This window comes from Mustela putorius, unplaced genomic scaffold (assembly GCF_011764305.1).
Source record: "Mustela putorius furo isolate JIRA1106 unplaced genomic scaffold, ASM1176430v1.1 tig00000867_pilon_pilon_pilon, whole genome shotgun sequence".
Lineage (NCBI taxonomy): Eukaryota > Metazoa > Chordata > Mammalia > Carnivora > Mustelidae > Mustela > Mustela putorius.
This window is the reverse complement of record NW_025421501.1, coordinates 1977013-2002458: the sequence shown is the minus strand read 5'-3', so window position 1 is coordinate 2002458 and position 25446 is coordinate 1977013. Positions and strand designations below refer to the sequence as shown.

The 25446-nt window shown below is 45.2% G+C and overlaps 1 protein-coding gene across 12 annotated transcripts in view; it reads left to right on the top strand.

Annotated features, from left to right (window-relative positions):
- The window catches only part of CDRT4 (CMT1A duplicated region transcript 4), a 59059-nt gene extending 41252 nt beyond the window's left edge, over positions 1 to 17807 (top strand). For 8 of the 12 annotated variants that reach the window (XM_004760133.3, XM_013060413.2, XM_013060412.2 and 5 more), the window contains 3 exons: positions 1283 to 1364; positions 13839 to 13913; positions 15634 to 17807. In XM_004760133.3, coding sequence (XP_004760190.1) covers positions 1295 to 1364; positions 13839 to 13913; positions 15634 to 16076 — 588 coding nt within the window. In that variant the 5' untranslated portion in view covers positions 1283 to 1294 and the 3' untranslated portion in view covers positions 16077 to 17807. Of the gene's footprint in view, positions 1 to 1117; positions 1176 to 1257; positions 1365 to 13838; positions 13914 to 15633 lie in introns of all 12 variants that reach the window. The other 4 variants (XM_013060416.2, XM_013060415.2, XM_004760129.3 and 1 more) reach the window with 3 other exon arrangements.
- The last annotated feature ends 7639 nt before the right edge of the window (positions 17808 to 25446 follow it).

Genomic DNA, 25446 nt, shown 5'->3' with positions numbered 1-25446 from the left:
TGTGTGTATGTGTATGTGTGTGTATAGTCTATGGGTGTTCTACTCGGGGTTATGTGTGTATGAGTGCATGTGAACACAGATGTCTCAGACCTGCCTGGGCTCAGAGATGATCTCTGGAGGGTGTCATTTTGGGGAGAAGAAGGTGTAACAAGGGTTGTCGGGACCTGAAAGTTGGGATGGGATGGGTCACATGCGGGGACAGCAAGATGGCTACAGTTGTATTGGTGGGTGCCCTGAGTCCATCCTCTGACCTCTCACTGCTCCAGTCTCTTCCCTGATCTTCAGCTTGGTTGTCCATTTTGAAGGAGACACATTTGGTTAATTTCTCCAGCCTGAAAATTGAACCACATTGCTTTGGCATTACGGAAAATATCTCAGTCCTGCCATCATGATGATGACCACAACCCAACCCAACCAGTGGGATCTTACCAATGGGACTAGGTCCTGTGCCCAGGGATTTCTCTGAATTATCTTATGACAAAACGCCTCATGGCCATCCAAGTGTAGTTCTTGTTACTGCCCCTCTTATAGAGATGAGCATGCAGAGATCAGGAGGTTGAAGTATCTTATTTCTGGTCACACAGCTAAGCAGCTGTGTGGACTGCCCTGAGCTCATGTTCTTCATTCTATGTCATACTTCACTGGGAACTATTGTTTAATACACAGCTTTGCCTTTTTAGGAATTATGGCTAATTCTCTTATCAGTTGCCCTCTTGAGATGTTGACGTACACAATGATATCACAGAAACACAACAAGAACAACAAGGAGAGAGCATGTCCTGTGGTGCTGCATGTGGGTGGACCTCAAAGGCCAGGCCTTTGTTGGGCAGAGGATGTCCACACAACACCCTCCATGAGGGGCCTGTTCCTGGATCTTAAAAGCATTCGACACATCCCTCCTCCATGCCAAGGAGATACATTACAGCCCCCGTTGTTTAATTAAGTTTCTGACTCAACAGAAACTCCTTTTGTCAGAACTTCAAAATTTCCTGGCACGTTACCCACACATATTTTCGACGTGGACAGCAATGATGTGTCATTGTATACTACTTGTGTATATTTGTGCCTAGAAAGATTCATTGGAGACTAGTAACTAAATATTTCTCCCCAATTTCAGGAAAACCTTCCCTCCTCGACCTCTGGGGGATTGGCAGTTGCTATTTTCTCTTTCAACTGTAGGTAACAGTGTTCTATACATTCAACTGCCCACTTCCCCCAAAACTGTGCATATTAGTTATAATATATTATGTTTTACAGGTTTACCTTTCTCTATTTTTCTCAGAAACCTAGTTAAATGAACTGCACCAGAGACTTGCAAGAACTTCCAGGTGGGAGAAGGAAGGACAAGAAGAGATTAGAAAAAGGTAGGCAAGTTTGGCCTTAGAACTTGACCATAGTTAGTCTTCAAAGCAGGCGACGTGTGGTCTGGCAGTTGACTGGAAATTAAAGATCTTACTTCTGTGCTTTAAGAAACACAATGTAGGAAGGGAGAAAGATTCAGCTAAGTAACAGACAGTGAAACAAATGGCCCTGGTAGTTGATATACAAGAGGGTGCCGGGCTGACCAGCCTCCCAAGGGAAATGTCGCTGGACCAGCCCCTGGAAGGGAGACCAGTGGGGTGGGGGAGGTATTGGGAGGAGCATGCATCTAATTTATAATCATTCTGAGGAAAGAAAACATGTCCATGAAAAGGCAGTTACATCCAGCATCACAGATGGAAGATACCCCAGGTATGGCATTGGGTACAGGTGAGACCTGACCATGTCTGGTGGGAGCAGAGGGGACGGAGCACATGCTGGACCGGATAGGAATGCATAGGTACGTTGAGAGAGAAAACAGAGTAGGGCTTGAGTTGGAATTGGGTACATTTAGGTCCTGTGAACTTTTTATATTAGTAAGGTTTCACTTAGCTTCTTCAGGAGACCGGAATCCTGGATGGTTATGGCTCCAAGCGTTGCTCCTTCTGGGCGCTTCCCATACAGTTTCTCATTTAATCTTTATCAAAATCCTGCGAGGGAAGTGTATCATTCCTATTTTATAGATGGGGAAACCCTAAGGCTCAGAGAGAGGCGACATGGTTGCTCACTTGGAAGCAGTAAGTGATGGTGCTAGGACTTGAACCCAGCTCTTCCCATGAACCATTATCTGTTTGTCATATTTATCAGGGTGATGTTCCACCTTTGCCAATCAACCTTCTATAGTAGTAGCTCTTGTCAGGTTATTTAGTCCATGGTTCCCTTTGTGTCCCCCTGCATGGGTGGGTAGCTGCCTGATATTTGGATTTCCAAAAATTCTTAGAAATTGCAGGGGCAATTTTTGTGGCAATTGCAGGAACATTCATTTATCTAACAATTTTGATCCAAGTGCCTGGGGACAGAGAAATGTGATGAATGAGATCCCTACTCTTATGGAACCAATCTGCTAGCTGGTTAAGAGAAAGTAAACAGATGAATAAATCATAGGATATATATAAGTTAGGGATGGTGTCATTCACAGAATTAAAATAGGAGATTTGGTAGTGATTGGTGGCTACTCTAGGTTGTCACAGAAGGCCTTGAAGAATTCACACTTAGGCTGGATCCTGACTCGTAAGAAGGAAAAACCCATGAGGAACTCAGAAAAAAGTGTATCCCAGGCAGAGGCTGGAGAAGGACGCTAACACGGGAACAAGCTTGGTGGGCTTGAGAAGAGGAGGAAGGGCCAGTGTGGCTCTGCAGGGAGTGGTAGGGGCGTGAAACTGGCTAAGGCCAGAAGTGTAGGTGGGGGCTAGATCAAGGAGAGATTTGTACACCAAGGTAAGGTATTGGCATTATATCTCAGATGGCAGGGGGAGCCATTGGGGTATTGGAAGTGGAATGATTTAATCTGACTTATATTTTAAAATGATCACTCTGGGTCTTCTTTGAAGAAGGAATTTTAAGGGCATAAGAGTGGAAACAGGGAGACCAGTGAGCAGGTCTCCAGTGGTCCAGTGAATAGATGTTGATGTCTTGGACTAGGGTGGAGATGTAAAGAAGTTACATAATGGCAGAGTGAACGGGGAGAAGATAACGAATTGGACGTACTAAGTGAAGAAGCAAGAGGAATCAAAGACAACCTTGACATTTTTGAATTGAGTGATTTGGCGATCGATAAAAAAGACTAGAGAGGAGCATTTTAGGGAATAAGGTGGAGAGTTGTATCTGAATCACGACGAGTTTGAGGTCCTATTAGACATACAAATGACAACGTAGAGTTGGCAGTTAGATATATATGTTTGGTCTTTGAGGAAGGGGTCAGGTTAGTGGTAAGATTTGGCAATGAGCTTTGAGGCCACAGAACTCATTGATGTCATCCTGGGAACAAGTGGAGTTACAAAAAGAGAAATGAGCCCAGAAAACATCAGTGGAATCTGAAAATGAGGGTGACAAGTGAAATGGGAGGAAATCAGGTCTGTATGATGTCACGGAAGCCAAGTAGGAAGATGTTTCAAGGACACAAGGACACTAGAGGGTGGTCAACTATTACCCATTTTTGGAAAATAAGAGGGGGAGGAGTCTGGAGTGCAGTGGAGAGATGTTTTTTGATAAGAATGTGAATACTTTATCCATCGTAGTTGGAGGGAAGGCAGTGTTCATGTCTCATTCGTGAGATGATGAGGAGACCACTATTGATAATGGGGTGATGGTGGTACAAAGAAGCCAGTATGCCAGAAACTGAAGTTGCCAGCAGCTGAAGGGCAGAGGCTGGCAACAACCAGGTGGTATGGAGTGGTATGGTCTGATAGGATGAGCTTCAAAGGAGAAGGGAAGAAAATGGTTTGAGAATGGCAGTGGGGAGTAAGGAAGATGAATACCATTCTCCATGTCCAGAAACTTTTGGGTCCTCAGGGGAAAAACAGCCCTCCCTTGAGAGAAGAGAGGGCATGTCCTTTGGTGATGATCCAACAAAGCATCTGTTGCAGAAAAGTCCCAGGGATGTATAGGGGTGGGGGTATCTCCACATTTCAGCTTCTTATCCTCAGCTTTTCAGATTTTGAGCACAGTTTTATCAGTTTACTTAAGGCTACAAATGAATCCAACACCTTTTGATCCCTGACAATTTTCTTCATGTAAACGTTGTAAATGCTATTTGTAACAGGGTCATGTTTGCCTTCTGCCAAGAACACAGGGGAAGGACAGATGTGCTCCCTGGGAGGGTTAGGAAAGATTTCTCTGAGTGGTTGAGTTATGCTCTGGTTTTTGGGGGACATGCAGCTCCCCAAAGTGGAGAGTGAGAAGAAGGCTCAGGACAAAGGCAGTGATACATGTCTAGGACTTGGCCAGTGTAGGGGAATAGGGAGGAGTTGAGTGCACATGTGTCTATAAGTTTGTGTGCAGGGGAGAATCATAGTGATAGGAACCTGGATTGGAGGCTTTTCTGGGACCGAATTTTAAGAAAGGGGCATTCTTGGAAATAGGTAGTAAATATTTTTTGAACAGAAGTGTGACACCATCGGAACCTCCTCAGTTGTTTTTCTCTCATTAGAATGTCATGCCTGGAGTAGTGCTCGAATAAGCCCTCAGTAAATATTTGTGGAATGGATGAGTGAATATATTTATAAGTGATAATTCTTGTGGCCACCATATGGAGGATAAGCAAGAGGGAAAAAGAATAGGGGTGGGAAGACATTTAGAGAACAGAGCCTGAATTCAGGGTACGAGAGGGTAGGCGGAATTGAGTTTCTACATTGAGTCTCAGGAAGGATGGTGATGTCATTGACAGATACCCAGCATGGAGATGGAGGAGATGTTTGTGAAAGTATAGATGTAATAGCAGATACTGACTTAGTTTCAAACAGATGAAAGACAAAACACTTAGAGAAACTTGTTTAATATGCTGTTAGAAATAAGAATCTATTCTCAGAAGAGAGATGGGTTCTAGGAACATGTTTTGGTTAACTATCAAGGTCCTAGTGGTACCAAAGTGGTAGAGTGATACGGTTTTGGGGAAGTGATTTTGACCACACTCAATGGAAAATGATGAATAATTCAGGATGCCAATATAATAATTTATAATGGGACATATACCTGAGTAATTTGGTATGTCAGTTTTCAGAAGATGGCTGAGTCAACAAGAGCAAAAGGGACCACTTTCATCAACTCATATAATCAGCGAGACCCCCTCCCCCCTTTCTATTTAGTCACTTTTGGGGGAACAAATATGGATGTTTCCAAGTTCCTGGCACCCTCCCCTTTTGCACGTTGCTGGAAGAAACTTGAGAACTTTGGAAGGATCTTTTTCATACTTCCTTGCTTTCTCACTAGAAAATATGGCACACAATTTGACAATTTCTTGATGACTCAGGGACCTTATCAAGAATATATATGATCTCAGTTGGGAGCAATATTGCTGGGATGGTCTCATTACCGCTGGAGGGTGGAATGGGGAGTTGGAATTGGTGGCCCTTCACTAAAAGGTTCATGCTCTTTGTCCTTTTCTGGGGAATTGGTTTGCTTTTTGAGGTTCTTTGGTTCCTTCCACGGTCACCCAGTGTCTTGACAGTTGGCTGGGATATTTTGTACCTTCTTTGTTTGGAGACAGTTGTTGACTGGCTTTCAGTTGGCTCCTACACTTTGAGCTCTAGGCACCATACCTGGAAAATTTAGAGTATTTTTCATTGATCTCATTGCTAGCTCCTTGATAACACATATAGTCTTAAAGCATTGCAGCTTGTGGGCGGCTTTTGGGGAACAACTTCTTGTCCCCAAGGGAGCTGATTCTTTTTGACTTCTCTCCTGACCCTTCCAGATGGGGTGGTGGGGCAGAGGGAAGAGTTTAGCTACAGTTCTGCCTGAAGTCGGCCTCATTTTGGCACTGGGAGCAGTCACTCCCAGATTTTGTATTACTTTCTGACCTTGTCATCATGGGTTGTGCTCCAGTGAACGACAGACCTAGGAGATGGTAGGACCCCTAGAGACTATAGCCACAAATATCCCAATTGCTCTTTGTCCATGAAGACAGGGGAGCAGGGAGGACACAAATCACCTCTCAGCACTGAGAGGAGAGTGGTTTTGGCAGTACTAAGATCTTTGGGAGACTAAAACCCAGCAGCCAACATTTCCTGAGCACCTTGCTATAGAAGGGCACCAATGAATTCTCCATTTAAAAGACACTGCCATCACTTACAGCAGCTAAAATTGGAACACCTTAAAATCCCCAAATGCAGGCATGATTCATAATAGGTCATTCACTTGATGGATTACGAAGCAGCTTCTAAAATAACCATGAGGACTTTAAGAACATGAGAAAATACAATCTTTAAAATTTTTTTTAAAATTTTTTATTAACATATAATTTATTAGTAGCCCCAGGGTCTGTGAATCGCCAGGTTTACACCCTTCACAGCACTCACGATAGCACATTACCTTCCCCAGTGTCCGTAACCCCACCACCCTCTCCCTACCCCCTCCCACCGCAACCCTCAGTTTGTTTTGTGAGATTAAGAGTGTCTTATGGTCAATCAGAGAAAGACAACTACCATATGCTCTCCCTGATATGAGGAAGTTGAGAGGCAACGTGGGGGGTTTGGGAGATAAGAAAAGAAAAGAACTGAAACAAGATGGGATCAGGAGGGAGACAGACCATAAGAGACTCTTAATCTCGCAAAACAAACTGAGGGTTGCTGGGGGGAGGGGGGTAGGGAGAGGGTGTTGGGCTTACGGACACTGGGGAAGGTAATGTGCTATGGTGAGTGCTGTGAAGGGTGTAAACCTGGTGATTCACAGACCTGTACCCCTGGGGCTAATAATACATTATATGTTAATTAAAAAAAGTAAAATAAAAAAGATAAAAAAAATTAAAAAAAAAAAAGTCTTATGGTTTGTCTCCCTCCCAATTCCATCTTGCCTCATTTGAAAAAATACAAACTTCATGTTAGGACAAAAAGGATGGATTTAGAAGGATGTGTACATCCTGTGGCCATCACCATGTAAGCCAAGAACAGGAGTGCTCAAATAAATGTTGTGTATTGGCAGACAGGATTGTGAAATTAAAAAAAGAATATTTTCCAAACTTTCTACAGTGCTGGTGTATGATCTCTGTTACGAGATCACATGTAAATAAAAACAGCAAGATGCAACTGGCCATCACTGACAGGACACACACCTTGAATTGCTTTTTTAAGAAAGGTGATGATTTGTTCTGATTCCTCCCCACAGTCTGCCAGTGCACGAGGGGGCTGGCCGCATTCAGGAAGGAGTATGGGACTATGCTAATCAGATAGAACTATCTTAGCACAATACTGAAATTAGCCTTCTTAACCCAACGGTCCACCAGTAATAGCACTGAGTACCCATCTTCAAAGCTCTCCATCCTTGGCCTCGGTCCCAAACATCACCTCTTCCTTTTGCTTCATTTCCATTTTGTGAGTTGTGTTAGGACCGAGGTTGTCGCTGAGTATGAGCAAGGGGATCTGGGACAAAGCACAGTCAATCTCTCAGTTTTCAGGAGGACAATTTGTTGGGATTGTGGTTTAGGTAGGGACAACAAAATCCCCAGGCATTTGAAAATTTTGATTTAATTATAATTCAGAGTTGTCTGTGACCCAAGGGCTGGGTGCAAGCCACGGGCGATGAGTGGATTTTCTCACATGCTGGCACGAACTGGGGTGATTATGTGATGCTATGGACGTACTGTCAATAGGCTGATGGAACAATTGAATCCTATAGAAGGCAGCTACTTTAGTGTTTTGCTTCAAGGCCATGTCTCAAATGCAACTCACCTTCTTCAAAACAAACGCTGGCCTGGGTTTCTAGTGCTCTGAGCATTTCCAAAGGGGGTGGCCTGGCCCATTGAGGGAGGCCAGTCCTGGGAAATGCCTGCCTGTTTCCCCCATGTGTTACATAGGTTCACAATGCTCCATTGTTCCCGTGAAGCAGGACTTCCTTTCTCTGATTGATTAAACATCGCGGGGCCCACATTTTCATAGTCCCACGGCTCATGAGCCAGCTTCCAGGCAGAGGGAGGGTCTCTGTGCACAAACTGCTGACAGCCTTCCATATTTGGTTTCCTGAAGAGGAAATTATAAGACTATTTCTCGCTGCCTGTTTTTCCACATCTGTCCTACCTGTCTAGCTTATCCAGGCACAGGTGTCCCCAGAATGTCCATGAAAGGAAATGTTGAAAAGCTCTTCTCCTCGGATTATGCCTGTTTGGCTTGTTCTGGAAATTTGATGTTAAGATTAGGAACTTGAGCTACAGATAACATGTCCGCATGTGCTTTATGCCCAATGGGTCTTCATATTACATCTTAAGATGGATATTTTAATATTTATGACTGAGTAGACCTTGGGTTAGATATAAAATTCAGATCCGTGGCTCTGCTGGATAGGTATACAATGGCCTGTGATTCTTCCTGTAGTGAATTTGTAAAGTGTTCCTTCAGCCAGCTCAGCACTGTGGTTCATACGCAGAAAGGATACCATTTGGAAATAGCCTCTATGATCTGCAAATTGGAAGAACAATGTGGACCCTGAGCACACCACTCAACATTTGACAACACTGAGGCTGGCATTTAAACCATGCCTGCCGGCCATTATTTCCCTTGCCTTCCAAGGCTCAGCACAAACACATCTTCTCTTCTCCAATCTGTTGTTTGACATCTCTCCTCACCCAGGCTGAGCTAGGAAGCTTGTGATCTGCCCTCTTCAAGGGGCTGCGAATTCCTTGAACCAAGGCTATGCCCAGTTCTGCTTTGTGTCTCCAGCCCTCACTGCGGTACCTGGAATATGGGGCTGCTCAGTGACCCTCTGCAGAGTGCCTCCTGGGGCTTGCCTTGACCTCTGCACAGAGACTTTTCTGTTTTTTTTTTTTTTTTTTTTCCTTGAGGATGAATAAGACTGATGAAGGATTATTCTTGTTTGATTTGTTATTGGCAGAGAAAACAGATCTGCCTTGTAGGCCTTTGACATTGAGGAGAAATGACCCCACAGCAAAGGGTGAACGTGGAGAATTCACAAGGTGTTTTGGGTGAGCACAACCCACACACATTAAAGGTGTAGTGCTTGGAACTCGGTGTTGAATGCATGCCTGTGTGAATGAATTGATATCGCTTGGCCATAGGTACTTGGACTTTATTTCCACTCCGTCTCTCTCAAGGCACATGCATAACCGTTAGAGAAAATGTGTAGAGAACAGATGCATTTTCCAGAAGCAGTGTATCCCCCTCCCACCCACCATAAATGGTGATTCAGTAACGCCAGGTCTGTGTTTTAGATGTTGGGCAATTCTGAATAAACTCCCACCTCCCCACCCTAGATGTAGTTAGAGACAGTTGATTCCCCCAGAGAGAGGCATGGTCTATATCAGAACATGCTGACAGCTACCAATTAAGCTGTCCATCAGGTACAACTTAACAGAGTGCAGTAATGGGCTTGTTTCTCCTCTCCTTGGAGTCTGGAGTGTATGTGTTCGGGGAGGATAGCAAGTGGGCCAGCATATTGCTGCATATAGAGAGGGGGAGACTAGCTTGCCTTTCCCCACTCTCACTCTCTCTTAACAGTTCTAGGTTTCCCTATGTACCCCATATCAGTGTCCTTAAAGACACATCAAACCATTATAATGTGTGTATCCCCCTAGAGCTGAACAGGTAGAGATAAGACTATGACAAGGGTTTCCATAACATCCATGGGATGGGGTAGAGTAGTGAGATGGAGACAGTCATGATGAGGCAGGGTTAATGGGAAGCTTGTTGGATGTGCACTGTATGTCCCTGGAATGCAGGAGGTCAGAGCAGGCATTTGGCTTATAAGAGGGGGGCTGTCTGTGTCTCTTGGGCAGGCCACTTAGGATGGACACCAACACATCAACCGCACACTGTACCAAGTTGATTTCTGCCCAGGAACATTTCTGCTGATCTTAGAGATAAACCTTCCAAGATGCTAATAACCTAAGTAGCCGCTTCCTCTTCAGCCAAAATAAATGAAGAGTAGCCAGAGGGCAGAAAAGGAAACAGAGGGCAGGGGAGGATATGCGAGGTGTGGGGGTAGAGAGCAGGCAGAGGTGAAACAACACCCCACATCAGTTTCCTGTTTGGGAAATTGTTCTCCTTCTGGGGCCAGACACGACTCTTGGGTGTGGCTCAAGGAGAGGAGTGGGAGATGAGAGGTAAGCAAGATGAGATGCCTGCAGTGTGGAGCAGGGGAGAGAGGAGATAGGCTGAAAAGAGGAAAATAGATCTAGCTTCCAATGGAGCACAAGGCCCTCACGTTGGCTTGTTCTTGGTGCGGACTCCTTTGCAGGACTGAGTTTCTGAGGCTGGTTTCAGTGGAAGGGCGTCATTGAAGATCTGGCTATACCTTGAGCAAGTTCATCCTTCCGTCCTCTTATGTTATCGCTGTGTCTGATGCTCAGAGTTCCACAACAAGGATGCTTTAGAATCCACAAAGATTGCTTTAGAATCCACGCAAATGTTTACTGGTTACGAGTTCCATGATATGCTCTATCCAGTGTTTGGATGGATGGGTGGATGGATGAAGTCCTGGTCAAATGAGATGAGGGGGTATTACATAGCGATGTCCCTTTTGGAAGGTAAAAGGACAAGGTAGCATATTACAGGCTCTTGAGAAGTTCCTGCACTAAAGGAATTTATTGAACAGGTCATTCTTGAAACTTCCCTGACTGAGGCATGCCTGCTCTGTCCCCTGGATTAAACAATCTACGTAGCCTTACAGGGTGGCTCTATTTCCCCACTCTTTAAGTGTAACACCAATTAATGTCTTGAGAGATTCTTGCATTCTATGGGACATGGTTTAGGAAGCACTGGATTAAGATAATGTTTTGCCCTTCATGAGCGTGCAAAGAGCATTACTTCCATAGCATTAGTGGGCTAGAAAGTCTGAGTGGGGTTGACTTGTGTCAATGCACTCATCCATCAGTCCTGCCTGGAATCCACAAAATCCCTTTGCAAGATGGTTTCCTGTGATAAGGATGCAGCTTGTGGCCACAGACAGAGGGTGAGATTTAGCTTTGGATGAGAATGCTATTCACAGCCAGTTTTCTTAGCTCAGTACTTAAAGGCTCTGGCTGTCCTTTGATCCAAGTAAATTCTGGTATTGGCAGGTAGTAGTGGAAATGCACTTTTAAATATTTAAAGGCCACTGACTTTTAGTACCATGTATATTTATACATATATATCCAAGGATCCTTCAATGAAAGTATCTCTTAAAATTGCAAAAGGACTAAATGATCCCCCAAACCTGTTTCCTATTTCTAAGTAATGAATACCCTACAAATAGTCAGTGTTTCTTGATTTGGTTCCTAGAACAGTGGTTCCCAACTTTGCTGCACACTAGAACCAAACTTTTAAATTCTGATGGCTGCATTCCATTCCATTCCAACTAAATCACAGTGCTGCAGGTAGGAACCAGACATATGAATTTTTAAAAGATCCCTGGTAATTCCAATACGCAGTAAAGTTGGAGGACTGCTGGTTTAGAAGCACTTTAGTTTCTGGACAGTTTATTATAACAACCATAACCTCTGTGAGAAGAACAGAGCAGAGAGATAACGGAGGTCCTAAGACATTAAGGAACACGATCAGAGTCACAAATCTGTGACAGATTCTAGGTAAGTGTCACTCCTTTGAATTTATTTAAGGCAAGGGCAGCATATCAGATGAGGTTCTGGAAATGGTGGGACAAGAGATGGGTTGGGGTGGGAAGGGCTGGGCTTGAAAACCCAGTGGATTGAACATAAGCCTTTGTGCCTGTAGGAGAAACAAGAAACCCACTTCAATGTTATGCCTCCTGCCCCTCCCATCAATGCTGTTTCTGTCTGTAGACTGCTGGTTTGCATTTCATTTATAGGGAGACAAAAATGGAACCTTTGTGCCAGAGTTGAAGGAAATTATAAAAGCCCACAGCTTGTCTTCAGACTTAATGTCAACTATTTTTCTCCTTTATTTTCAAACAAACAAACAAGTCCTCCCCATGAGTTCTGAGGCCGTCTCAAACATTCCCTGCCTTGGGTTTGTAGTTTCCTGGTTCCTGCATCAGCAGGTATAGCAAAAACCTACCACTCTGTAGAAATTGTTTAAGAGCCACAGAAGACTCGTGTAGGGGGTCCCGTGAGATATGGTGAGAGGCTTTGGGCACGATGTTGGGTTATGTGAATGCACGTGGGCATTGAAACAAACGGTTTGCTAAGAACTGAGCCTCTTTGAGGCTTTGGGGTTTATTAGCTAGAAACTTAGATGCAAGGATAAAAAGCCTTATCCAACCCCCCTCCAAATATAATGAATTCAAAACATTTCCCCATCATCTGGTAGGATGGATGAAACCTATCATACATTTCCAAAAGTTCTGCCGCATGGCAGATAAGTCAAGAAATCTCTTCCTTTGGAGGTGAACAGGTGTGCTGGGTGAGCCCTGGGTGACAATCTCTTCATTACTGGGGACTTGGGATGAGTGGTCTGCAATCCTGAGATCCATGGTCGGCCTTCGAAGGAGATACAGAACTTTCTTTTTTTGTTGTTCATTATTACCTGAAGCTGTAGGCTAGAGGTCCATGTGAACATTATTCTTCTCTAACCTCAGAAAAATGATACTGTGCATTCTCCTAAAAATGTGTTGTCATGAAAGATTGCCACTAAGACAGAACAGTAGGGACTTCATAAGGCCTGGATCTGAGCAGGTTTGACAAAAAGTAACTTTTTTTAAAAAAAGAGTATGAATAAATATTTCGGATGCACTATCCTTTGTTAAGTGTGTTATAATAAAATGTTGACATTGGGAATAACTTACTTTAGAAATATAGTGGGATTTAAGGTTGGCCATGTCAGTAGGGAGGGAAAAAATAGGTGGGAAAAAATAGGTGGGAAACCTGGGAATTTGCTTATCTCAGGGGAATGTTTCACACACCAGCAAGTCAACCCCTGCAGATGCTGCTGCAGAAAGAAACGCCTGGGATCATTATTCAGTTAAAGCAGCATTTACTCAGTGTGTGGTTCTCAGACCAGCAGCCTCCCCTGAGAGCTTCTTAGAAATGCACATTCCCAGGTATCCCAAGCAGATCTACTGAGTCAGAATCAGACCAGCAACCTCCCCTGGCATGCTGAGTCGGAGTCGCGGGGTGGGCAGGCCAAGGTGTCTGCTTGAACAAGCTCTCCAGGCAATGTTAGTCTTCACTGAAGTTTGAGAAGCCCTGCTCTACACTGGAGGTTCTTCAAGTGTGATCTCCTGACCCATAGCACCAGCATCACCTGGGAACTTAGGAAAAACCGTCTGAGACTTTTTTCACTGGACATTCACAGGTGTTGGTAGAAATGTTCCATGGCATTTCAAATATTCAAGGTCCACAGAGATGGCCAGACAGAACTTACAAAATAACGAATGCTTGGCTAAAAATTCCGAGATGCACATTTTCTAGTCTTAAACTGGAAAGGACCTACAGAGACCTCCTGGATCTGTTTCCTGTGACTAGGGGTTAATAATAAAACCTCACAGATGGTCAACATTTTCCTCCCCACTAACGATTTGGAACGTTGATTGTCGAATCAGGAACTCTGGAGTTGGGGCTCTGCACTCAGGGTCTTAACAAGCCCTCTAGACAGGTGCATCCTACAGTTTGAGGACCACTAGACCACACTTCCCATCAAACTGCCCACGGGTATGACCACCTCCCCTGAAATGCTGGCTGAGAAGTGCATCCAGGAGACAGAAGCTTGGCCCAGTAACATGACCATGCATGGATGCTGGTAGAGAAAATGATGTTTATTTTGACCTCTTGTGTTGAGCCCATGTAGCCCCTCCCCAGCTCCGTGGAAAGTGCGTGCTCTTCTCTCAGTTCACTCTGGCTAACAAGTGCTATTTTCCCCAAGGTCTTTGGGCCTTCGATGTGAAGAACTCTTTAGTGATGGAGGTGATCGATGCACGAAAGATAAAGACAGAAGAAGGTAGGGCTTGGGACCTTAGCAATGGGAGCTCCTGCTGCGAGCTGAGGGCTAAAGCTGAGAGATCTGGGGGTGGGGAGACATAGAGGTGGGGCTCAGGGTGGCCACTTTTGTTATGCAGGTAGAAAGTATACAGCATGTCTGGGAGATGAAGGAGGAGTTGTTGATAATTTTGTTCCAGACAAATATAGTTTCACCTCTGCCACACATGAGCAAATGCCTCAACCTGCAAGATACTTTGTATTTTTTTTTAAACTTTATTTTTAAGTAATCTCCATGGACACAACCTGGGGCTTGAACTCACAACTCCTAGACCAAGAGTCTTGTGCATACTCTAGTGACTGAGCTATCCAGGCACCCTGAGATCTTGGCATTTTGCCTTTGCTTGGAGGAGATGAAGATGAACCATCGAGTCTGCATTTGGAAGCTTCGATGTGCATTTTTTTTTCTTTTCGTGAGAGGTGATGTCACACATCTTGCCTTAGGCAGAATAATATGCAACTTTTGCAGGGAAATGAAGCCTTTCAAAACACATTCTTTACTGACAGATCTGTCCCTAGGTGAGCTCTGGCTCCTGAATGTCCACAAGGCAGCCTGGGAATAACTGTATGATCTGTATTTTCTCTGATTATGCCCAATGATAGTGTTTTTCACAGAATTTACATTGAAGATGGCAAGATCAACCTTTTAACTTCCTTGCCTCCCAAATCCCTATTGAAAAAGTATGACCAAAGTATGCACCATCTGAGAAAACAAGGAATGTAGCACCCACCGTCAGGAGAGAAATCATGAGGCATTTCTGCTAGACAGAGTGAAGTTGTGGAGGGAAGAGGGAGGGAATGACCTTCCCATGATTTGGTATCTACAAAGGAAGAAGCTTGTTAAACTCATAAATAGAATTTTCTAAGAAAGCCTCCCTACCCCAAATACTCAAAACTTCTGGCCAGAACTATAGTGAGAAGCTTATAGATTTCTGAGCCCGTTAGATTTGAGTTCAAACCCACTGTTCACTAGTTATGCAAGCTGGTTGGCCTCGAGCTCATCCTCAGTTAACTGGGGGACTAAACAAAATAGTACAGGAGAGGAGACATAGCCAAAATGTTCATAGTTACCATTTACTGATTATTATGTGCCAGGTACGGTGCAAAAAGCTTTACATTTCCTTTAACCCACAAAAGGCTCTATGAAATTGATTATATTCTAACCACGATTTTGCACCGAAAGCAACTAAGGTTTAAAAAGGCTAAGGGGTTCCTCAGGTTCACAGGGATTGCATGGGTATAGAAGGAATTTGGGCTCAACCAATCTCATCACAGAGCCCATGTTTTTAGGCCCTAAGCTGAACCATTCCAAGCCCTTAAAATATATTGCTTTATTTAATCCTTACAGTGGCCTCTTGGTAACCACTTTTGTTGGTGGAAAAGAAATAGAAGTCCAGAGTGTAAACAGTTTAATATTATACAAAGGTCGGAAGCCCAGCCTGCTGGACTCCCAAGTTTCCCACCCTTTACCACCATGCTGTTTTTTAATTGATATACCCTATGGAATGTCATTCAATCTCCCATCTTTGGCTTTGATTTTATTCTCACTGAATACAAGGGGTATAAGACCAAATTATGCATGATGGGGAAAAGTTCAAAATGTGGTCCTAATACCCCCTAGTTCTTTGAAGATTATTGTAGACAAGCTCCTGTAAATCACCTGTCTTTCTCTTTGCTGGTAGGACTCACAGAGAACATTGGGCTTCCCCTGTGTGTGCTTGAGAAACACAATCCTTGGCCAGCCTATGTGACATATATGTCCCCGATGGTGAAGAGACTCATTGAGAAAAGCAAAGCTAGAGATCTGGAATATGCGCAGGCACTCGAGGAAAGCCAACCGTCATCGAGGCAGAACAAGCTGGCCAGCATCACACAGCTGAAAAGGAAAAAGTCATCTAAGGGCCCTGGAAACTTGATGTTGAAGGACATGTTATCAGTGTGGAGCTCTTACTCTGTTCCAGCCACTGGTCCCACCGCTATGCCAGAGCCAAGGCACTTCCACACGGATTCCAGAGAAAATCCCACTGCAAACTATAACAAGATCATCTTCTCTCGAAAACCCATGATGAGGCTGCTTCCGTACAGCTCCCTGCTAGTCAGCAAAGAGAAACATTCAAGTGTTTAGCAGGGAGTTCCTGCAGTCATCCCTCCACCCCTCCACCAAGATCGTACAGTAATTAAGCTCCATGTGCTGTAAATTTCCCTATGTCCTTTAAATGTGAACTTGTCCCTGCTTGTGCAGAGGTTGGCTGAGATAAACCAGATCTGAATGTGGGCCATGGATGGGCAGGTATACCCCCTCCAGCATCACAGTCTGATGGGGTTGGGAAACCCCACACCCCAGTTCCTGCCATATATGCTTAGAACGTAACTGAGGTTGAATGAGTTCCAGTCCAGGCAGGACACAGAAACCACACCGGTTACTATACCAGAGGTAATCCAATAGAAAGAATTACTAACCAGGTAACTGGAAAGGTGGGACGAGAACCCAATGGTATTAGTGGAGGTAGCCACCTGCAAGAAAGCAGGTTTCCCAAGGCTGGGGGAGCAAAGGCAAGATATTGGACTTATTAAAAGTTAGGCACTTGGAGAGTGGGCATGTGGGCTCAATTTCAGATTTTTGAGACTGGGCAGGATGGGGGATACTCCTCAGTGGCTTCTGGTGTCCTTGAGCTTGGAGGAAATTTCCAGCAGGGAGGGTATCTCAGTCTCTGTGTAGGGGAAGCTCTTTGGCTGAAGTTGATTCTGTGATGGTGGAGAAAACCAAAAAACTGGACTCAAATGCTTCTGGAAGGAATTGACCCTGCCCGAGAGAACAAGAAGCGTTGCCAGTGGAAACAGACAGGGACAGGAAGCCAGCAGAGGGGTACACAGGAAGCAAACCAGGAGAGAATTCCTTCCTCCCCTTCCAGCCTCAAAGCTCCCCCTCACTGCCCCATACCCCCTATGGGCAGAACCTATCAGGGAGGAAAGCAGGAATGTGGTTTGCGGAATCCTGAATGCCAACATCTCAGCGTTGGATGAAAGGATAAGCTTGAAGCCAGGAATACATTAGCTTCAAAACCGGCACTCTGGTGTTCTGAGTGAGCCTACCTTGTTCCACCAGGCACCTGAACTTGGAATTGAGATGTTTACTCCGTGGTGGGTTTACAAAGCGGCAGTGGGGGCGTGAGTGTCCCCTGCTGAGAAACGGAGGATTTCCTCCCCTGTACTACTTTAAGGTTTGCCTTGTGGAGTCGAGTTGGCAGGGGAGAAGTTCCTGGCTGAACCCCAGCTGTAATTTGTCAGACCACACTTAGCATTGGTCCATCCGTGCTCTGGGCAGTTCCCAATTGGCCCCAAAGCAAGTGATGTTAAAAAACAGTCTCAAAGCGGACAGGCTTTGTCTTTAGATGCAAGGGGAATCTGGTTATGATAGGGAGACCTAGCTGATCTCACGACTGGGGTTTATCTATTGACTATAGCATGCCTCCATTGGTAGCTTCTTCTGAATTTCTGTATTTACATTCGTGAAGCAGTTGATACCCATCTTGCTTCCCTAACAGACATGTAGAGGCAAGTTGCTATAAATGCCATTTGAAGAAGTCAAGTTTGCCCTACACATGCATTCTCTCCATACAGGAATCTTGCAGAAATTTTAGCACTCACCTCTGGCTGCTGTGAGTAGCGTTGGGACAGCTTCACAAATTAGAAGCCCTGGACCCATTCCTGGGTTGCCAGGTCTTGGCCAGAATGAATTCTTGCAAAAATATAGGTGGTTTCCAGTGAATGTGAATGACTGTATTTCGTGTCCGTGGATCATTTATAGACATGGAAGCAGGTGGTAAATTTCTCCCAATAAGAATTTTTCTCTCTCCTCTCCTTTCATGGGATTTTAAAGCCAGAGTATATTTTGGGTAGATTTGTGAGTAGATTTGCCTGTTCTGGGAGCACAGGGATGTCTCTCAGGTTCTCATGAGCAAAGCTAGTCTCAGCAAATGTCCAGCATTGAGTGTTAGAGTTTATCGAGATTTGGGATTATTTCTTCCAGTCCCTCTTTGCGGGCAAAGCAGTTACTCCTTTTTATTTTTTAAGTTTTTTTTTTTTTTTTTTTTTAGGTGTTTAATAGTTTTTACAGAAGTATCTGTATATTCTCTAAATTAAAATGATGGTTTTACAGGTAACTGTTTAGATTGAATTAATTCCCAACCTATTATAACAACAGAAACACGAGTGGAAGGACATTATTAACACCTTACGTTGTGATGAAATTGCTTGTATCTGGGACTCTAGTCCAGACACACTGCCTCCTAAGTTAGTTTTAAGAAAGAAAAAGCCTAATTCCTTTTGAAATGGGGGACTCTGTTCGAGCCCAAGCTGGGGTTCACAGGCCCAGCCACCACACGGGGATTTGACCAGCTGTGACTATATTTGCATGAGCACTGCAGGAAAGACCCAGTTCAACAAGACCAGCTGGACCCAGTCATGAAGCCTCCACATTGGGGGAGGGAGGGTTATCCTCAGTAATCCCTGTTGCTTAGATTGTCTTCTGCTCCAGACCTCCCTGAGTGTGATGGAGGTGGGGAGCAGTGAGTCAAAATCCTCCTAAAAGGCTCTTTTGCTAAAACCCTAGAAAGCCCTGAGTATGCACAGAAAGGGTGGGGGGGAGAGTTTCTTGATTTCACAACACCCCAGCACGCAGGATCCCACTGCCCTGGGCCTGCCAGAGGCCAGTGGATGCTCGGCGGCACCAGCTTTGTTCATGAGAACCTGAGATAGATTCCCGGTGCTCCCAGAACAGGCGTGCAGCCCTTCCGGGGGCTGAAATCTGACCAGAGCAGGTGGGGCATGGAACGGAATGGGGATTCTTCCTCACGGAAGCTCATGGGCCTGTCCAAGCTGGAGGGGTCTGGGCCATCTCCAGTTTCTCTGAACATATTAAACTTCCATCTCTAAGAGGGGACGAGAGAGCTAGAGACTAGAGGCTAGCTCTCTCTGATGTTCCACAGACTGCAGCCTCTAATTTATCCCCTTGGCATCTGGAATTATTCTATTTGGCAGGAGAGCCGTTTCACTTAGTCTCCCTGCCATGGTCGGTTTACGAAACACCGGAATCCGTATTTTGTTGCCCTTTCTCCGTTGCTCTGTAACCAAGGCCGCCTCCTGACACATACTGAGGAGCTGTTTTTGAACAAATTCTTTGGCTCCTGCGCACAAAATGGTATTTACCCATTTGCAAATTCCACCGTTGGTGTTTAAACAGTAATGCTTGACCTCGGCCGCTGGCCGTTTTCACTCTGGTGGGTCTGTAAGGACATCAGATAGTCTCACATGCTGCAATGTCTCAGCTGTGGCCCAGGAGCACGTCTTGAAGATTAGGCTGCTTGGCAAATAGGATGCCTCCGGAAAGCTCTCCAGGAGCTTAACTACATAAACCTGCCAGCCCAGGTGTGTCCGAGCCAGATATTTGAGGGTGGCCTGGGAGCTCTCTGACTGGAATGCGATGCCTGGTGGGACCAAGATGGAGGGGGCTTCGAGTGGTGGACTTTATTAACAGCCCATGTGACCAGCACAGCATGAGAAGCTTCCTGACCCAAGGTCCTCGTGTAGGACCCACAAAGACCTCACGTTGGTCCCCCTTAAGTCATTTCGTCAGGACATGGAGAACAAAACACAGGGACCCTGAGGTAGGGATTTTGACCCTTGGGCTTTGATGAGGGTCCTCGGAGATAGCCGAGAAGTCTCATGGAGGAGGAGATACAGCAGAGGAATCTCAACCAGGGATGGACAGCGTGTGTGTGGAGACAGAAAACCAGAAGCAGCAGGAATCCCAAGACTGCAGCCTCGCTCCATGGGTCAACAGAGGTGGTAAAATGGTCATAAAAGTGCTTTCTTTGTGAGATGTGTGTGAGCAAAGGGACGCATCTAGACAATGTGGCTCTTTTCAGCCTTGGCTGAGTCATTCATTCCTAGAAGCTTTTTAGTAGCCCCAGCCTTCACAACTGACCACACATTTTTAGAGCCCGCACTTTATCGGTGCCAGATAAGAGAGGGCAGAGAGAGGCATGGGGGAGATGGTGGGAGTAAACAGGCACCTGAGATCTGCTGTGATCCTGCATCCTCAGAACAGGGACGGAAGCTCAGGCCTGGGTTTATGCTTGTCAAGTAATCCAGAAATCCTTCCTCTTCCTCCCTCACCAGCCCCTCCCCCATCCCAATCTTTTACTTGGGACCTAGAGCCTCAGCCAGCTCCTTACTGTGTCCCCAAACTGTCAGGCATTGCTGGGCTGGGCATGTTGCCGGAGTGAGCAGGCATGTGTAATTTCTCTGGGGCTTTGGGGGTGGGGTGCCGTCAAAGCCAGCAGGAATGCAGGAACACCTCAGTTTTAAGTGGAATCCACTGCCACCCCCATATGGCATGACCCAACCAAGACCCGATTTCCATATGGGACGGGGTAGAATAAACAGTGCCATGAAAAAGATACTGGACTTCAGGTCGAGACCCCCATCTCTTCTCCTAGGCTTTCTGTTCCAGGGCCAATAAAAATTCCCTCCCCACCAGAAGCCCTTCTAGGAAGTGTATCTGGGGGCCTTCAAGACTCCAGGAATCAACTTGCTTCCTGTCTAGATTCAGTTGTTCAGCCACCCAGAATGTTGCATTATTTGGGGTAGACAAGAGTTGTGAGAAGATACATTTCAGGCAACCCACCTCGGTGGAATAATTTCTGTGTGCCTGTCGGCTGGGAGGACTCTTGTGGAGGGTGAACATAGTACCAGACAGACAGCTGGAAAGAAGTTGGCCCCGAGTGTGCCCTGAGTGTGCTCACACTTTTGGGTGCTACAGCTTGTCCTTGTCCATTTTATTCTCCATAGGATTACATCCTTGCTTGCCTAGCTAGCTAGCGTACCCTCGGGTAAGTGAAATCCTTTGGGATGGGAACCTGGGCTCCCAACTCCAAGTCGGGGTTGCTCCCCTGTCCTCACATCCCCCCCCCACCCAGATTTCCTTGAGGCTGTCCTGCTGCTGTACCCTCAAGCTGGGCAGATGTGTTTGGCTGTTGGTTGCTGACCCACAGATTCAGCTATGTCACCCTCTCCTGTGAAGCAGTCTTTACTGGAATCGCCTCCACATGGGGCATACTTCTTCAGAGCCCATTCACTGTGTGCTGCTGGAGCAGCAGAGCCTGGGTGGAGAGTCTGAGAGTGCCATGAGATCTGGACAAGGTCAGTCCCACTGCCGTACTCCTGGAGCCTGGCACGTAGTAGGTGCTCAACTATCTCTTGAGCAGATGATTTATAACAGCAAATCCGAACACCCGGAACAAAAAGGCCCTGAGAAGAAGTGGTTTGTTTCATAATGTCCAGAGGCTGGAAAAACTACTTGACCTGGTTTTGTACAAAGCTTGCATTGAGTAGGCAGCTTTGCTCTAAAGTTCCTTCTAGTCTTGGTTCTACGATTCAGGAAAAGAATGCAGCACGTACCTCTCATGTGCCCTTCCTGATAGGATACTGGAGGGTCAAGAGGCAATTTCTTAAAACTGAATGTCTGGTGGTTCTGTTTAATGACTAGCCCATGTCTATAAGATGGAATTCTAAGTTGGCCATATTTTTTCTCTAACCTTTGTTAGAAGGGACGCAATTTCACAGATCTACTCCCCCCTTCCCATTCTCAGGCTTGCAGCCACGCTGATGGGCACCAAGGGCTTGCTTGTGCCAGGTGCCGTGCTGGGGGCCCAGTTGTGAACATGGCACACTCAGGCTTACATCTGGCCGTGGAGACAGAGGACAATCACGATAGAAGCCTGGGCTTCAGTGACAGTATATTTGCTTTAGGCTCCTGACTGGTTCCCTCCAGTCTCATGAAAAAGAGATTAAGGAAAGAGGCAGGATTAGTATCAGGACAGCTGCTCATTAAAAAAAAAAAAAAAGTCATGGCAAAATTTTGGCCAAGTTGGATTGTTTTTTAGTGGCCTGGTGAGTTTTTCAAACTATGCAAAGCTGCCTCCAGCTGATTGCTTGGCCCCTAACTTTCATGTTTGTTTCTGTCGCACTGTGGAACTCTTTTTTCCAGCTCACGTGTGTTTCGGGGTCAGGTGTCTCCCTTTGGAGCCCTTGCAGCAGCCCAGAGGCAGTGCACACTGCAAACACACATTTGCACACCGCTTGTCCCAACACACTCACTTCCTGCCTGCCTTTCTGTCCTAGAGGACTGGGCTGGGCAGCTTCGAAGGAGACCTCAGGGCTCCCTTACTGTCCCCATAAGACCCCGGGCCAGGGGCCAAGCCCAGGCCTCCAGCATTGACCCTTAGCCTACTGGGCTTGAATGCAACTTCCCCAGGTCTCCACAGCTAAAGGATCAAGTCGACCTTTCCTCTTCTCTAAGACAGACCACCCTGCTTCCTACCAGCTTTTCCAGGTTTTTGTAGGCCCCTCTGTGGACTTGGGACAAGGGGTGTGTTTTGACCCAGGGAGAAAGCAATGTGCTGTTTCATGGCTCCCCCTGCTTGTCTTTGCTCTTGTTCCAACTCCTTCCTCTCTCTGGTTGTACCAATGGAGCTCCTGTCCTGCTCCCATCTCTTCCTCAACCCCTTTCTTCCCTTCCATGTCATCTTCATATTTATTTATTTAGTCCTAAAAAATTAAAAAAAATTTTTTATTTTTTAAAAGATTTTTATTTATTTAACACACACACAGAGATCACAAGTAGGCAGAGAGGCAGTCAGAGAGAGATGGGGAAGCAGGCTCCCTGCTGAGCAGAGAGCCTGATGCAGGGCTCAATCCCAGGACCTGAGCTGAAGGCAGAGGCTTAGTCCTCTGAGCCACCCAGGCGCCCCTATTTAGTCATTTTGAAGTTAAATGATACTTGTTTTAAGTGACTCAGTCTCCACAAAGCATAAGTGACTAAGATGACCTTGAATTCACAAACTTTGGGAGAAGCATGACCCCTAATGTTCAGATACTGGAAGTCTGAGCCTCCAACCTGAGGACAACAGGAAGTGTCCAGGTACTTTGTGGGGGGCTCTGATGAGTGCTTGGATATTCCATGCACCATGGCCACCTGTCAGTCTGGCCACCCATCTCACCCTGAAGCATTGCCTCAAGGTTCTAGGTCAGTACCATCTGGCTTCTTCCCAACCTAGCCTTGGGGTGGGGGGGTCCCTGAAGCCGGCTGAAGCACAGCTCTGCCCAGATGGTAACAGTCAACAAATCTTCTCTGAAGACTCGGGATCGTAGAAGCATGACAGAGTAAATAGCAATTGCTACCAGAAGCATCTATTTTGGAAGGCCTACCAGTCTCAGTCTGATTTCTGTTCCCTGGTGAGGGCCAGTTTGGCCTCCAATATGGATTTCAGTGCATCTTCATTAACTCACAATCCAGGTCAATTCCACCTTATCCCTGGAGATATAAGAGCCACCTCTACCCTACATCCCTCCTGTCGATAACATCCCTGTTTTTGATAGCAAACAAAATTGTCACGGGGAATACCAACTGCCTCATTCATAAGATTCAGTTTAGTTTCCCTGGCCTGGAAAAGACAATCACAATATTCAACAGAACATAGTGCATTTGGAGCTTCAGAACTCTTCAGCAGAACAGAAGGCTTTTATCTCACCCTCTTTATGTTCCTGCTTCCAGAGTGTGGGGAAATTATACATTTTGATGTCCATGAGTGAATAGCTCTTGGACAGAACACATACAATAGCAGCCACTCCACTCCCATGACCATCACCTTCACCACCATTACTACCACTACCAGCATCACCACCGCAACCATCACCATCACTACCACTACCACTACCACCACCACCTTGACCATTACCATCACAATCATCACCACCATGACCATCACCTTCACCACCACCACCATCCCATCATCACCACCACCATCATGACCATCACCTTTGCCATCACCACAACCATCACCATCATGACCATTATCATTATTACCATCACCATCATGACCATTACTATCACCACCATCACCACAATGACCATCACCTTCACCACCACCACTATTGTCATCAACAGCACCACTATCACCACTATGACCATTACCATCACTAATACTATCACCACCATGACCATCACCTTTACCACCATCACCACAGTTACCACCTACACCATCATCCCCACCACCATCACTAACCAGGGAAGGCACAGTCTCAAAGACCTATTTTATAAATCAGAGAGAGACAAATAGTGTAGGATATCACTTATATGGAATCTAAAAAAGCTGAACTCTGAGAAATAGAAGTAGGGTGGTCACCAGGGGTCCAGGGGTGGGAAGTGGAGAGATGTTGATCAAAGGGTACAAATTGCCAGTTATAAGGTAATGAGTTCTAGGGATCTAATGTACAGCATGGTGATTATAACTAATGGTATTGTATTATTATTTAAAGTTACTAAGAAGATTTAAAATTTTCTCAATACAATAAAAAAGTAATTACGTGACAGAGGGAGGTGTTAACTAATGCTATGGTAGTAATAATTTTGCAATACATAAATGTATCAAATCAATACACTGTGTACCTTAAATATCAATTATATCTCAAGAAAGTGGGGGGGAGGGGAAGACCATGAGAAGTATCTGAATTTGAGTTATTTCACTGACACTGGACACCTCAAGAACATCCCCTATATCTGCATGGATCAAATTCTCCAAGGTGGTCCCTTGAGAAGAGAAGGAAGAATTGACCAAGATAGAAGTGCTGATGTTCTAGATGGCAGAAACAATCAGAGTTCTTCAGTTGAGGTTCGCAAATAGAATTCAGGAGTCCATGAACTTGAACAGCAAAAAAATTATATTTTTATTTTCACTGACCTCTCAGTGAGTTTTGGCACATTGGGGTTCATAGTACCTGTGACTTTGTCACCAGTAGGAAGCACAGACATTTTCATGCCACATGATGGTCATAGACATCTTGAGGTATTATGTATGGTCCTTGCCTTTTTGAAATGGTAGTAGGCATTAGACTTGCTGCTACATCTTGCTGCTACATCAATTAATGCATTACATTACATTATGTAGTGCATTAATAAAATCCACAGTCTAATTAAAAAAGATATGTTTTTTAAAGATTTTATTTATTTGACAGAGATCACAAGTAGGCAGAGAGACAGGCAGAGAGAAAGAGGGAGGGGGAAGAATGCTCTCTGCTGAACAGAGAGCCTGATGCAAGGCTCGATCCCAGGACCCTGAGATTATGACCTGAGCAGAAGGCAGAGGCTTAACCCACTGAGCCACCCAGGAGGCCCCAAAAGATCTGTTTTTTAAAAATACTTTATTTAGTTTTAAAATAATTATTTTCCTTTTTTCATCCTATACATTTTATTTAAAAGATGTTAAGAACCCCTGACATAAGTTCAGAGTTTGCTTTTATTGAGCATCTAATGTAAATAGTAGAAGTCTGTCTCCCTCCTTGTCTACTCCAGCAAGTAACCATTATTTACAGCTGGCATATAACCATGAAGACTCTTTTTCAAAGCAGATACAATTAGTATATGCATATACATA